The sequence below is a fragment of the Mastacembelus armatus genome, chromosome 13 (genome assembly GCF_900324485.2).
Source record: "Mastacembelus armatus chromosome 13, fMasArm1.2, whole genome shotgun sequence".
Classification (NCBI taxonomy): Eukaryota; Metazoa; Chordata; class Actinopteri; order Synbranchiformes; family Mastacembelidae; genus Mastacembelus; species Mastacembelus armatus.
In genome coordinates this window covers 5870290-5885985 of record NC_046645.1, presented here as the reverse complement: position 1 = coordinate 5885985, position 15696 = coordinate 5870290, and the positions used below count along the sequence as shown (strand labels likewise).

At 40.1% G+C, this 15696-nt stretch overlaps 2 protein-coding genes across 4 annotated transcripts; both read right to left on the bottom strand.

Annotated features, from left to right (window-relative positions):
- Nucleotides 1–13375, bottom strand: zbtb38 (zinc finger and BTB domain containing 38). 3 transcript variants are annotated; one of them, XM_026316505.1, is made up of 3 exons: nucleotides 13258–13375; nucleotides 12410–12986; nucleotides 1–4269 (listed from the first exon to the last, which is right to left on the bottom strand). In XM_026316505.1, exon 3 carries the CDS (start codon nucleotides 4267–4269, stop codon nucleotides 637–639), a length of 3633 nt encoding a protein of 1210 aa, XP_026172290.1. In that variant the 5' UTR covers nucleotides 12410–12986; nucleotides 13258–13375; the 3' UTR covers nucleotides 1–636. The 3 variants fall into 3 exon arrangements, with proteins under 3 accessions (XP_026172290.1, XP_026172293.1, XP_026172281.1); XM_026316508.2 differs by having other exon boundaries at nucleotides 12410–12690; nucleotides 13258–13332; XM_026316496.2 differs by lacking the exons at nucleotides 12410–12986; nucleotides 13258–13375 and adding an exon at nucleotides 6956–7381.
- Nucleotides 13376–13889: 514 nt separating this feature from the next.
- Nucleotides 13890–15603, bottom strand: fbxo36a (F-box protein 36a). The gene is made up of 5 exons (XM_026313369.1): nucleotides 15589–15603; nucleotides 15155–15262; nucleotides 14578–14686; nucleotides 14206–14378; nucleotides 13890–14039 (listed from the first exon to the last, which is right to left on the bottom strand). Exons 1-5 carry the CDS (start codon nucleotides 15601–15603, stop codon nucleotides 13890–13892), a joined length of 555 nt encoding a protein of 184 aa, XP_026169154.1.
- Nucleotides 15604–15696: the final 93 nt, after the last annotated feature.

The window sequence follows — 15696 nt, the reverse complement described above, 5'->3', positions numbered from 1 at the left end:
TTTAGAATGTCAGTAACATTTATTTAAAGAGTTTTACATGTTTTATTCATATTAAACACACAAATGTAATAACTTTAATCCCAGTGATACCATGTGGTAATTAGAAATTAGAATTATGACACTGAATTATTAAAGTATTTAATCAACAAATTAGCATAGTCTAAATATAAAGTGCAACTCACCATGCCCAGTTAACTGAATGGGAAATTCAGAATTGTGACAGTTGTAAAAAAAGTTGTTTTCCCCCAGATTTATTTTTATAAAATGAAGATGTAACCCGACTAGGCAGCTCTTCAGTTTTCCACCACATCTCACCCAGGTTCTGCACATTACCAACATTGATTTGTTTTCTTAAGGTTACAGTCAGGTCAGTTATTCTGCCTTATATGCATAGACAATGGACAAAGTACAGTCTGTGTCAGAAGTTCCTATATTATTGAAAAAGTATCTTCTACAAAGGTGAAAAATTATTGAGTTGTTGAGAAATCACAGCCTATGCTGAATAGTCTGTTCACAGCAATGTTTAACTTTGTCCATTCAAAAAATTATATTGAGTTCAACTGCAAAAATGACTAAACTTACATTTCCTAACCAAAGAAGTGGCTTGAGGTCAAATTTCTCTTTTTCTCTTTTGCCTCAGAAGTCTTTAAGAAATGGCTCCTCTTTGCAGATCCATTTCTCTGGCTTGTGGTTAGAACTGTGGGTGCCTTTACTCTCAGAGTCATTTCTCCAGGACTGTTGACAGGATTTTTCATGATCGTTTTGACTGTTTGTTCTCAACCTGAATTTGTTGCTATCGCTGTCTTTGTCATGGGCTTGTTTCTTTGAGCTGAGCTTTATAGAATGCTGTGCAATGATCTTTTTTTTCATCAATTTATGTTTCACCTTTGGGGGTGTCATGGAGAACAGTGGGTCAATGCAGGGTGATAAAGGACTTTTAATGCTGGAATATGATATATCCTGGTATGTAGTCAAAGACATAAAGTCAGTTGTATCCTCAATTTTAGGTTTAATTTTATCAGCGGAATAATGTCCTACTTCCATCCTTTCACTTTTTATGTCAGTGCTCCCTTGATTGTCACTGTCCTCTGTTTTGATGGTATCTTGTTGATTGTCTTGACTTAGGTAGTTAGAACATGGTGTTAAATTGTCATAATTATATCCCTCCTCATTTGTATCCTGGTGTTTTTTCTCATGGCTCCTCTTGGTGGCAAGGTAGAGAAAACGCTGGGGACAGAAGGAGCAGCGATACTTTTTCTCTGGGTTTGGGCTTCGGGGTGTATTGTCAAAGCAGGAGCCATTTTCCATACAGCTGTTGCAGATATAATCACCACCTGCAGGTGCCTCACCAGGGGGACCTTGTTTACCGCAGGTCCGGCAGAAACATGGGTGGGACCCGATAACATGAGCTCTCAGACCAGTCTCAGTGATAAAAGAGCTGTCACAGATGTCACAGCTGTAGGTGGCCCTCGGGCTGCAGTTCCTGCTAAGACCACGTTTAAACTCTGCACCACCACTGGAAATGCTCTCTTCTGTCAGCCAACTGTTTCTGTCATGGTGAGTTTCACTTGCAGTGATTCTATCTAGGGATGTTTCAGAATAATGGTGAAACAATGTTTTTCTGTGCTTGAACCTCAGCTTCTTTCTTTTCTTTTTAGCTTTGTAAGAATAGTATGGGCGCCAAAGCTTATCAGCTGTGTCACAGTCATTGGGATCATCGTATGTCTCTGGCTCTGTGGCAGCACTGACGTCTGGTCTAAGCCGCAGTCTGGGGCTTTCTGAGTTTTCCCTTGCTGGAGGGCACTGACTTTCCTTGTCCTGACTCTCGTCCTTACTCAGTTCTCTGATTCTCTTCTTCTTTCTGGGGAAGAGCTTAGATCCTTTGATTTGCCGGCGGATGATGGCTTCATTGCCTATTTTCACTGTTATTTGACAGAGTGGCATAGCATCACCATCCACCGATGGACCTGGGCAGGCAGGTTTGGCAATATATGTTTCTGTCTTTGTCCGCAGCACTTGATCATGCACCAGATTCTCTGTGCTTGACTGAAGTATGTCTTTTGTCATATCCTCAACTCTTTTTGCAGATGCTGCAAGCTCACCTAACTTTTTAACAGTGTTCAAAGAGTTTAAGAAGGGCACTTTATGACTCATATGCTCTGGGTTAATTGGTACTGGCGGATCATCTTTATAACCCGCTGCAGGAGACATCGTATTGGGTTGCAAAGAGACAGTACTGTCATATTCAGCCGCTTTGCTTGTACCCCTCTGAATTTCCAATTCACTGTTCAGGTCAAAATCTTGGTCACAAGGCTTATCAAAGCTGATGCGAGGCATGACAGGAGCCACCATCTTTGTCGTTGCCATAAATGTCAGAGGAAATGTGTCAGGGTGGCTGATCAGACCATTTTCTTCAAATGGAGGGATAAGAGAGTTGCTGGCTATTGGGGCTGGGCCATCGCTTTCAACACTCTCTGAGTATGTTTCACTGTACGTCTTATATTGTCTTTTTCTAAACTTCATAGGCAGAAGCCTGTAGAGCTTGATTGGATAAACACTGGCTTTCAGCCCACCGTTGGCAGATTTTTTCTTAACAGCTAGACTGGGATCAATGCCGTGAAAAGACTTCTGATGGTTCTTTAAGATATAGTATGTCATGAATGTCTCCAGGCAGAAAATGCATTGATAGCGGCGTTCACCCGTGTGCCAGATTTCATGCTTAGTACGATACTCTGCCAAAGCAAACACTTTATTACAATAATGACAGGGATAAGCCCTTTGCCAGGAATGTACATTCTCATGCCGTTTCAGACTGGATAGGGTGACATAGACCCGTTTACATACACTGCAGTTGTATCTCCTCTGGCTACCACCTGGCCTACCTGTCTTCTCTTCCTGTGGAAGCTGTGATTGGTCCATTTGCAGGGGCTCTGCGGTGTAAGGGCTGGAGAGGTCAGCAGATTGCAGCATGTTTTCCATATTTGTTTCATCTGAATGGAGGCCCACTTCTTTGGCTGGGATGTCAGTGACATCTAGTTTAGGTGGGTCTCTTACAGCTTTAGCACACACTTGCTCATGGTTGCGCAGCCTTTTGAGGTGTATGAACTTCCTGTGACAAAACTTGCAAAACAAATGGCTGACAAAACGCTTTTTATGTACTTCTGAATGAATGGTGAGAAGAGCTTTATTTGTGAATATCTCTGGGCAGTGCTCACATCCGTAGATTGAGATACTGTCCTCTGTGTGAGGGGAAAGGGGTGGTGGACTTAATTCCATTTGAACATTGTCAGTAGGTATCCCTGGTTCTATACTTTTTTCTGTTTCTGCCTCTGGAGACAGTGGAGGTGGTGTCATGACTGCAGGTGGTGGTTCAGTAACATCAACTAATGTGGGGGTGATTTGATTTGATTGATCTGTTTGTGGTTCAGCTGGTGTTGGAAGTATACTTCTACCTACAATTCCTCTCAGCCTGTGGCGCTTTTTAAGTGGGCCTGTATTCCTGTAAATGAATTGCTTTGGCTGTGATATTGCTGGCTTACAGGCCTTCTTGTTGTCCGACTGATTGCTATCTTTGCATTCAGTGGATTTGCTTACTGCATATGAGTGTTCTGAGAGAGCATGGGTGGTCTCATTGTTTCCACTTATGCAGGAAGCTGTAGGACAATTTGAAGGAAGCTGCCCCACATCTGGCGAATGCCTCTCTCCATTGGTTTGAACCAGAGGTGTGAAAGGATTGTTCCCTGGACACACTTCGGTGATAGAGAAGGCATTGGTGATGCGTGGCCCTCTGGCACTGTCTATCTCCTCAGCCCTGGGAGCTTCCTTCTTTGTTTTTTTAGGCACTAGGGTTGTGCTGGAGTCAGTGGATTTGAAACATTCATCTGGACTCTCTTGGTCTGCAAGTTTCTCTAAAAAAGGAATTCCAAGTCTTTTTCCAGCTGTTACAAGGCCCCCCATGTCCTCTGCTCCAGATGATGTCACCTTTGAGCAGTAGATAAAGTTGAGGACACTGGCAAAGACCTCAGATTTCAGGTCCATCAGCTCCAGCACTTGGCCAGAGCTCCATGTCTCAGGAGCTGTCAGAGCATTCCTGAAGTAGCCGCTGCAGGCTGCCAGGATGTTCTTGTGGGCCCGAAATTTAACATCCTCCACCACAATGGTAACATCGCAGAAGAGGCCCTGTGAGCGTTGCTCATTGAGCTTGCTGAGAACAGTGTGAGGATGAGCACTATCCATCAGGTTCTGAGTGCATGGGGACACCACAGTCATCTAAAAAAGCAGAGAAGAAATAATTTTATCAAAATATTAAAAAATTGAGAATCCAAACTGTTTTAATATTTTAAAAGATTTAAAAAATATGTGTACATTTTTTATTTGATATGAACTGTGCTTATCTAATATTTGACCACTAGATGGCAGTAATATCCTGACAGATGAACTCCACTGCCAGCTGACTAGTCAACAGTTCTAGTGAACTGAACCAGAGTTTGTGACAGACTAAAGGAACACTAAATAAGAATCTACTCTAAATTGTAGATACTTTTGTTGAACTGATTGATGACTGCATGACTACTATCAAAAGTCAATTGCAAACTTTTGGTTTGTATTTTTCTTGTTTTTTTTTTTCTATTCTTGTATTCACTTCTGTAGAAGAAGTCCTTAATCTCAGTGGGATATAAATAAAAGTTCAGATATATTTAAAAGCCTCCACTATTATAGTATTACAGGGAGGGACCTCACTAATGTAATAATATAATAACAGGATGATTATTTAACTATTTCAGTTAAAGGAAGTGTAACCCTTTAGTCAAGGGCATGACTAAATTTGTGTCAAAACTATTGGAACTGACCTAGAATTGTAATATTAAGGCTGTGATTAAAGAAAGTCTTAGATAAAGTGTTGTTTTGTTTTCTGTCTATTATGTCTCTGCAGATTAACTTTGTTTTTTTTTTTTAAACGAACAACACAAGGCAAACAAACATTCAAACTCATATTTACACCTGCTGGCAAATTAGAGTCACCAGTCAACCTAACTTGCATGTTTTTGGCCTGTGGAAGGAAGCCAGAGTACCCAGAGAAAACCCACACAGATTATGCAGCGATAACATGCAAACTCTACACAGAAAGCATCTGGAATACGTAAGTACTGCCACACGATGCAGGTCGGTTTGGGTGATAATCCATTCACTGTGGTCTCCAAACTATACACTGAGTCTAGTTGCATAGTTAATGCCACAGTCTTCTTCTTGTTTCGGATAATATGAAAATGACGTACAGACAGTTATGAATTGATTAGTCATACATTCCTTTCTTTGGTTGTCTGTCACTTGGCAATGGAAGCATCTTTTGACCTGAGTCACAGAGATGTTAACGGTAACTGGAATCAATGTATTTATGTCTCATATGGGCAATGGAAGGACCACTGATATATTGTGACGTAGTACATTAGTACAAAAATCATTGCTATGAACAATAGCAACATTAACTTTTCTTTGGCTTATTTGCTGCTAATATTGTAGTAAATAAAAAATGTCAAGGACACACATAGCTTTTCATTACACAGACACACTGACTACTGTACTGTTTACAGGTAAATCTGATTTCTCAGAAACGGAGAGTTGTATATTTACAAAGCAGTATTTGTGGATTAGTTTGATTTTTACAATAAACCTCAATTATCTGCCATTTTCAGCTTTGAGAGGAAGTCTAAGTTCATTCATTCTCACTTGAAAGAGGATGTATCACCCAGTATGACGTTCTGACCGTGGTCTGCTCATATCAGACAGTCAGTGTGGTATGAGTCTTTACTGAGTCATTTAGCATATCTCATGTCGCATGCTGACTTTTGCTGCTAGGATTGCAAAGACACACAAACAATGAATCATTACACCTGCGAAAATGCTACTTACAAGTCCAACTTAAGTTTTAAAAAAAATTACTTTACAGATTTTTTTAAACTTAATTTATGACTGCAGTGAAAGTCATACTTTGACAGCAATTTAGCTTGCTGTGATTAGATTTGATATCCATATAGTTATTCTTGTGCTACGGAATTATACACTTGGGACTTCCTTTGGACGTTTTTAATTTAAACGTAATTTATTTTAAAGTAGGTTTACTCCAAAGAGGTTATTATAATTAATCAGTGCTGGAATTTTTTTGTGTGATTAAGTTCAATTCCAATTTTGTGTTTGTGCAACAAATACGATATGGCCGCCATTCTTCAAAGCCTCTCAGATGACTGAAAACACAATGAGCCTCCTGCCTTCTTTCAGGCCTCTGTTGTCATGGCAACATGCTATGGCGCAGCACTTATTGCGATTCAGCTGGATGGCTAGTGATGGCTATTTTATCCCCTCTCTTCCATAAACATCTTGCCTGCTCTGAGAACCTACAACCACACAGCCGTCTACAGAGCAATCGAGGTTTGCCTTTGTCCCTGCTTGCATATACTTTGAGTGTGTGTATTGGTCTGTGTGTCTGCAGCAGAAAAGCTACCCAAAGGACTTTCTCATCTGGTAACTGCAAGGGATATGCCATGGCTTTTACACAAATTTCTGACATTGTGCTGTTCATAGAAATAGTTTCAGCTTTTCCTCGTGGTTGTTGTTTTACTTTGCTACTTTCATTTTTAACAATTTGTGCTAGTTGTTGTGGTTTATTGCTACCACATGCTGAGCGGAAATTTTGAAATTGTCATAAGTACATATGATCTTGCCACACCCAACCTTACTTTATCTTCAAAGCCCATGTGAAATTTGTTTTAACCTCTGAAACTGTAATATGAAAATCTCCACATATCAAACCACAAACCAAGAAATGACAGTATAGCACAGAGACAGTCTTGTCAAACAAAGAGCGAAATGTCAAAGCAAAAGCTACTTTATGCACCTCTGCAAAACGTACTTCCGCAAAAAACAGGTTATAAATTGAGGGAAATCATGCAAAACATACCTTAGTAAATCAGAGAAAATGATGCAGGGTGAACAGGAAACAGTGTCTCAGAGTATCCATTTTCTACAGCCTTGAATACACCCAACTACACAAGGATAACAGTTTCATGAGAGCAAGGCGAAAGTAGTTTTTTTCTATGATGGTCGCTGAACAGTGGTGTTCTGAGAAGCAGAGCTTTTTCTGACGTCTTTCTTCCTCTCCCTCCTTCTCTGTGTGCAGATGACTCCAGCTTCAACGTCCTTCGCCTCTATCCATGCAGCCCAGGTCCCGGGCTAGATCTGCCCTGCCCTCCTCTGATGTCCCTCTTCTATCCTACTACAGCTACAGTACAGGAATACCTTAAGGTTTATACAGCATATAGCTAAATCGAAACTGGAGTATCGGTCTGCCTTTGTGCTAGCTGGGCAACTGATGTGTTCACACTGCAGCCACTGAGCAGGAAATGGCAACTTTTATTAAGCATGGCAGAGGGCTGTAGGGAAAGCGGAGAGATGCTGGGTGCTACATCACACACCAGGCTGTACCCGATGCTACAGCCACAGACAACGCTCAGCTGCATTGGTGGTAGCAGTGTAGAGTGAGAGGTGCTGTATTAAATCTCCCCAGCACATCGCCAGCTAGATCCTGAGGCATCTCAATACTGACCAAAAAGAAAAATATCTTTTGCATGTAACAGTCATCTGTAGCCCTTATTTAAACAACATGCATCTTAAATGCATAAAGCCACGCCGTCTGTTTCATGCGTATTCACACTGTCTCTGTCTGTGCAGCAGTATTTTACACCTAAGTGCCTTCGTTCATGCTTACACAGCCACTGTGGTTAGGTAATGCAGAACCAGAGAGAAGATGGCAATGAGTGCTGTCCTGTTGTGTAGCAGACTACTCACAGGACAGATGTTCATCTATGCTTTTCTCACAATTGTAGTGAGCATGCAAACTGAATGCAATGCTGAGGGAAAAATAGAGTCCTGCTATCAGCGGGGACTCTGAGTATACCTATATTGAGGCTGCTGATTGATGCAAAAGCAGCGGATGCGTCAGCACTGCAGATGAGGGGGAGGGGAGGAAGCTGAGCCCAACATGGCGCTGTGAATCTCTCGCTAGCCTCTGAGGATGGCTTTTATTTACACAACTGAGTGTACACTCATATGACTATGTAAGTATTCTCCTACAAACCATTTAATTTTACTCTGTTGACTTCAATGACAATGTAGCAGGTGTCATATCATTATGCATGCACTCACTTGCTCTAGGGGAAGGAAATGTGCTTTTCATGTAGTCTGTTTTTGTCTCTTAAAATACATTTGATGGTCACCAGAATCAGCTGAATTCAGTCAACTGCTGTACTACCCTGTTCCTTTTTACATATGTCCATGAATACACAATTAACCACAAACTCAGTCTTCTAGTTTGTTGCTGATAGCAAGACCTGATCCCTTGAAGACCTCTACATTAGCCTGGAGAGCAGCCCATGTGCCAGCTTGTCAGGTAGTTAAGTTCTCACCCTTTTCTGTAATTTGAACTTAGCCACAGTTTTTGGGTGGCACACTGTGCAACATTCTCCTCACCATTCTTTAGTTTTCTATTGTTTAAAACTTCTCCACATCATTCTCCATGTATCTCCTTTTCCAACTCTAAAGTCTCACCCCTCAATTTTATGATCATAAAACTTGTAAACAGTGTATACTTGTATTTATATTTTCTGTGAAAATTATAGCAACTTGTAACTGTATCAGAAAACATTAATAACTTGAATTATGTTGCTGTCTAATACTACTGTAATAAAAATGTCTACTGTCAATCAGTTTGAGAGTGATAGGGTCATCTTTTTGTTATATTTTTTATATTGTGAGTAGCTTGACTTGTTGACTACACTACATGGAGTTGGTTTCAAAAGGTGCTCTTTGGAACCATAATGAGCCAGTTATACTGAGAATTACTTCTCTTTAACACTGTAGTAATTACAGTTGAATTATGCATAATTTTTAGGAGAGAAATTTCATTAGTAAACTTTTATTTTACTGACTTCCAACCAGTGCACTTCAGCCTTCATCAGGTTTATAAATGCAAATGCTGCATTTAAGAAACAATAAAAACATCCACAAAGTGTGTCAGATGTACCTGGCACAAAAACAAATTCTACTGCAGGAATTATAGTATGTATGTATGCCATTAATCCATTTATTGCCTCAAATATTGTATATCTCTCCTATTCTGAGTATGAAATATACAGTGGGTACGGAAAGTATTCAGACCCCTTTAGATTTTTCACTCTTTGTGTCATTGCAGCCATTTGCCAAAATCAAAAAAGTTCATTTTATTTCTCATTAATGTACACTCAGCACCCCATCTTGACAGAAACAAACAGAAATGTAGAAATTTTTGCAAATTTATTTAAAAAGAAAAACTGAAATATCACATGGTCATAAGTATTCAGACCCTGTGCTCAGTATTGAGTAGAAGCACCCTTTTGAGCTAGTACAGCCATGAGTCTTCTTGGGAATGATGCAACAAGTTTTTCACACCTGGGTTTGGGGATCCTCTGCCATTCTTCCCTGCAGATCCTCTCCAGTTCTGTCAGGTTGGATGGTGAACGTTGGTGGACAGCCATTTTCAGGTCTCTCCAGAGATGCTCAATTGGGTTTAGGTCAGGGCTCTGGCTGGGCCAGTCAAGAACGGTCACAGAGTTGTTCCGAAGCCACTCCTTTGTTATTTTAGCTGTGTGCTTAGGGTCATTGTCCTGTTGAAAGGTGAACCTTCAGCCCAGTCTGAGGTCCTGAGCACTCTGGAAGAGGTTTTCTTCCAGGATATCTCTGTACTTGGCTGCATTCATCTTTCCCTCAATTGCAACCAGTCGTCCTGTCCCTGCAGCTGAAAAACACCCCCACAACATGATGCTCCCACCACCATCTTTTACTGTAGGGATTGTATTGGGCAGGTGATGAGCAGTGCCTGGTTTTCTCCACACATACCGCTTAGAATTAATGCCAAAAAGTTCAATCTTGGTCTCATCAGACCCGAGAATCTTATTTCTCATAGTCTGGGAGTCCTTCATGTGTTTTTTGGCAAACTCTATGCGGGCTTTCATGTGTCTTGCACTGAGGAGAAGCTTCCGTCGGGCCACTCTGCCATAAAGCCCCGACTGGTGGAGGGCTGCAGTGATAGTTGACTTTGTGGAACTTTCTCCCACCTCCCTACTGCATCTCTGGAGCTCAGCCACAGTGATCTTTGGGTTCTTCTTTACCTCTCTCACCAAGGCTCTTCTCCCACGATTGCTCAGTTTGGCTGGACGGCCAGGTCTAGGAAGAGTTCTGGTCGTCCCAAACTTTTTCCATTTGAGGATTATGGAGGCCACTGTGCTCTTAGGAACCTTGAGTGCTGCAGAAATTCTTTTGTAACCTTGGCCAGATCTGTGCCTTGCCACAATTCTGTCTCTGAGCTCCTTGGGCAGTTCCTTCGACCTCATGAGTCTCATTTGCTCTGACATGCACTGTGAGCTGTAAGGTCTTATATAGACAGGTGTGTGCCTTTCCTAATCAAGTCCAATCAGTTTAATTAAACACAGCTGGACTCCAATGAAGGAGCAGAACCATCTCAAGGAGGATCAGAAGAAATGGACAGCATGTGAGTTAAATATGAGTGACACTGCAAAGGGTCTGAATACTTATGACCATGTGATATTTCAGTTTTTCTTTTTTAATAAATTTGCAAAAATTTCTACATTTCTGTTTTTTTCTGTCAAGATGGGGTGCTGAGTGTACATTAATGAGAAATAAAATGAACTTTTTTGATTTTGGCAAATGGCTGCAATGACACAAAGAGTGAAAAATTTAAAGGGGTCTGAATACTTTCCGTACCCACTGTATGTTGCAGAACTTGAGATGAGAAACACCAACCATGTGGATAAACACTTTACATTTAGGAAATAGAGACCATTTAAAAGATCACGGTTATATGAAATGTGATGTCATCCATACTTTTGAACAACATTTCCAAGTCTCAATTTTTGTTTATTGGTGCTATCATGGTAAGTAGAAGGTGTGGATGTGATGCTACTATCTGAAAAAATCACAAGGGTCACTCGTTCCTGAGTGGCAAACATACAACATTCAACAGTAGTCAGTAAGTTAGGATAAAAAAGAAGACACAATTAAAATTGTTGAGTTGTGCAAGTAATTTAGAAAATACTCATATGTGTACAGACTGCTGTGCATATGTGTACAGACAGCTAATGGCTAACAAGAAGAGAAACGGCATAAAGCGTTACTTTCAAATGTTGTGATTTTCTGACTGAAATGTAACTAAAGATTTTCCTCAGTGCATTCACGGACCATTTACTTTGAAGTCCTCTTGATTTTGATCAAGCTGGCGCAATCCTGTAACACTGTAACAGGGTATCTCCTTCCCATTTAGGCTTTTATTATGAGAAGGTGTAGAGTGACATTTACTGTAAATATGTACATATGTGTCAGAAACCTCTATTTGTGGCCACAATTTAACATCCACTGGCCTTGTGAATGTCCAATACATGTTAGATACCCTGGGAAACTGGGGAGTGTGTGTGTGTGGCTACAGGAGCTGAAGCGGGATGTGGGAATGAATATGCAGCATGTGCTGCAGCTGATTTACTGCAGATTTCTTTCTGACACAGTCCTCTCAGTCAAAATATCTCCTAATAGTTCTCAAATAAAAAAATGAACATAACTTGTTCTGGACTGGTTTGTGCTTATCAAGCATTTAGGACCCAGGCCAAGATTAAAAGATTCAAATCTTGAGTATTTGAGCATTATTGAATTGAAAAGAATTAACATTTGAATGTTGGGCCGACTAATAGCTGAGGTGGTCCACTCCACCACATTGTGTTTTTATTATCATAACATAAAAGAATATCTCAGTTGTTTCTATAGTATATACTATACACCTGATGAATGCATGTGGGCTGAAATACATCTGTAGTAAGCCAATATAATTAATAATTTTCCATTATTTCTAACTCCAAAACATTGTACAATAGTGTGCCACATTTAACCATTGTACCATTGAGACCACATTTAATATTTTACCATAACTGGGCAATTTTATTTTGGAGTTTGCAGGACTGGAATTGATTATTTATTTTTATATTCAAAACAGAAAGTCAAATCAGACTCAAAATTGCCAAGTTTGCAAAGCATTTAGAAGACTCTATGAAGTATTTTGGAAACAGCACCTTGTCATCCACACTTGAATTCACACATAGGATGTGTTCAAAACCACAGGACAAATTACACAGGCCTGTGTACCTCTGATGCTCAGTAAGATCAGCAGCGTCCTGTAGGGACGCTGATGAGCCAGGAGAGACAGACCATACAAGGCTGAGCAGGCCTCATCCCATTCTCATAGCACTCACACTCTTAGCATATAAAGACACTTATGTTGCTGCGGTAACAAGCACCCATACTTTGAGTTTCCTACCAAAATGTTTCTGTGCAGAAGGTCTTCTTGGGCCTGTCTCTGTCGCTGTGGAGGTCTCTCTGGTGTTTGTTTAGGATGAGGAATGACTACATGGCTCCCGTTCTCCCTTTAGCCTAGATTAAGTAGGCCTTTACCATCTTCCCTCTTCACGGCTGTCTGGTAGTTGTCTGTGGAATATGATTCTGGCAGAGGTTCCTTGTTCCTCCTGTATATATTTGCCTTTTGGAGGCTGCTGCCACTGCTGCGTCACTCCTGCTGCATCACTGACCCACAAAGAGAAACTGAGAAGGAGGGGTGGCGTGGTGAATGTGTGGAGGCAAAAAACAACCGGCACTGCTCTACAGTGCTCCAGCAAACAAATGGATGAAGCTTCCACTCTTCCACAGTTTGAGGCCTAGCTGCTGCTGTGGTATTCAGGAAGTGAGTCTGGGAGACAGATCCTCTATTGTTACGTAATGAGTATTTTTCCTCCTAGACCAGACTCAGCTGAGAAGGCGGTATCAAATGTTCAGAGGCTGATAATAGGCTAAAGTAGCTACCAGTCAGTGGTGTCATGTCAGAGCATTCCAAATCCCAACTATCATTTGGGCAGAAGAAAATTTCAAGTTGAGTTGAACATTAGTGTTTATGGAAAATGACGTGCATTTTAACATCTGGAAAACAACAACTTTATGTTGTCCTTTAAAACAGGAAAATGTCATTCTTTTTTCAATTCTGTCAGTATTTTGTGAAAATAAAAAACAAGAATATAAATTTAGTACGTAGCTGTTTTGTTAATGTTTATTGTACCATATGTTGTCTCTGATCCGCTAAGATACCTGTTAGTAACATAAAAAAAGACTTCATACCTTTGTCTTATGCTAATGTAGCTTGCTTGTACAGGTCTCAGGTGAGGTTGGACCAGTGTGGAAGATATATTGATACAAAGATTTGATCAAAAAGTGTGGTTTTTAGGCCTGGATATGGTAATCAGAATTACAGCACTTGTTTTGCACACGTTACCCAAGGGTTTATTTACTGGATCCTCCTCCTCCCATCATCTGACTCTAGTTTTCAGTGACACATTGCTCCCTCTGCTGGCTGCATGAGTGAACACTGAGGCCATGTATAACAACAATCTAGCTGTGGTTGAAAGAAGTGTGCTGAAGGCCTTCAGCAGAGGGCGCAATAAACAAATCACCAGCAAATATAAACAAGAAGTACATTTTGAAATCGACCTTGATATGATGTGTAAAAGCCAGTTATGTACACCATCGACACAAAGAAATACTGATTTTTTTATGAATATTTGGCATTTTTAAACTATGTTTTTGTTTATCACACATCTCAACACTAAATTTAAAATGTAACACACATTTATCCTAACCTAAAACACCAGCTCTTGTTTCACAGACTGTGAAATTAATATTGGCTGTCCATCCTTAATGATAGCATTTTTATTACAGTTGTGTCAAAACATTAACAAAACTGTTTGGTTGCTTCACTGCTGCTCCTTACTTCCACTATTGTGGAAAAAGGTAAAAAAGGTATCCCTCCAGCCCATGACATTGGCTATGTCCTCCATGTCACTGGTAAACCCAGCACACCGATTCCTCACAGTTTGCTCCCAAAATGTCTCAGAATTGCAGAGCTAGTACAGCAAAATAAGAGCAAAACACATCAAAAGATGATAGGATTGACAAATATGGTCATTGGTGTACAAATAAAGATGAGCATACACATTAGCAAAATAGAAGCAAACTAAATGTAATACTGTACTGTACTGGTGTAAATGTATCATTTTAAGAGATTCCCACCTTTCTGAATCTATGTGAAACCTGTGCCAGAAGTGCTGCATCTTTCAGTTGCAAGTAAGACATGATTTTTAGCATAATGTCATTAGGTAAGCGCTCCAAGTAATCAAATTCTCCTTGACAAAGTGATATTGTGTATTCTAAGATCCTTTCCCCAAACACAGCACCAAGTTCATCTGTGAATGAGAAGTTGCACAGTACAGGCCAGACATCAGATTCCTGAATATTTACGAGTTCTGCCAAAGGGTAAATTTTAATTCAACCATATACTGATCCCTAACAGAATACTGTGCCACTCCATTACAAGATTAATAAGAATTCAAGAGTATCATAGACATAATGTAGGGACACTGGGCACTGATGAAGAAACCTTACTATGTAGCATTTTGTGATGTAAGAAATCCTGATGGGATGTTTTCAGCTCTTTGGGTGGAGCACCCCTGCAGTCAACTCGCAAAGGAATTTTCCAAGATTTCCATATTACCTTCAGTCGAAACAAAATAAACAGTTATGGCTGAATCCAAAATACTATTTTGTATAACATTAATAATACCACCAATAACAGAAGCAGGATGATTTGAACACACTGCAACATTTATCCTACATGTTCATTAATTTTTTTTACGATACTGTTTATATCTCCATCAACTCACTTTACTTTACCTTCCCCAGTTTAATTAAAAATATGAAAAAATACTGGACAGTATAAAAGTTTATATTAAATTTGTCAGGAGGTAGCCTAAAAATTATGGAGTATTAGCCAAACAAGGTATTTTTAAGCTAGCAAGGTAGTTTAATTTAACTTAACGCTAACTAATCTTAGCTAACTTGATTTACTAACTGTAGCCTGGTGAAAATCAAGCTAACGTTAATCTAAGTCATGAGAATTAGTTTTATACACACTTCTAGATTCTGATTTATAAACAGAAGCCTATACAGATAGATACTCGACCTCATCTTTGGTAATAACAAGTTGGAAAAAATCTTTTAGAGGAGGTGGACCCTGACCACAAATTAGAAAAAGTTGCCCCCGAGCAAGGTCGCCATTTTGGACGCAAAACTGTAACCATGACAACTTACAAGCTACTAAAATACCACTATTTACTAAAGGACAGAAACAACAATTTGAAGGGTGTCCTGTTAAACTGATGGGAGGTGTTGACTAAAGATATCTAATTAATTTATGGAGGTAACGTCTATGCAATGCTATGTGTATTAAAGGGGGAGGGGGTCACGACCCAGCGGATTAATATTTCATATTTGACCAGCTAATGTTACCAATGGCTTCAGTGTTGCAGTACTTTTAATTCAGTAATGGGTATATATAACGCTTGCTTGATCTTTTTATCTGGATGTTTTATAAGCTATATAATTATAGAGCAAGACATTCAGCAACGCCATCGTTGGCTCAAAACAATGCCGAAAGCTAAAACCAGAAATAAGTAGTCCCTGCGCGGATGAATCACGCGGATGTATATTGCAGTTGTAGGCTCC

Coding starts and splice junctions, on each gene's coding strand:
- zbtb38 (XM_026316505.1), bottom strand. CDS start 4,269: ATGACTGTGGTGTCCCCATGCACTCAGAACCTGATGGATAGTGCTCAT.
- fbxo36a (XM_026313369.1), bottom strand. Junction 14,379..14,577: donor ACATCACAAAATGCTACATA/GTAAGGTTTCTT, acceptor TCTCATTCACAG/ATGAACTTGGTGCTGTGTTT. Junction 14,040..14,205: donor TTTCACATAGATTCAGAAAG/GTGGGAATCTCT, acceptor TTGCTGTACTAG/CTCTGCAATTCTGAGACATT.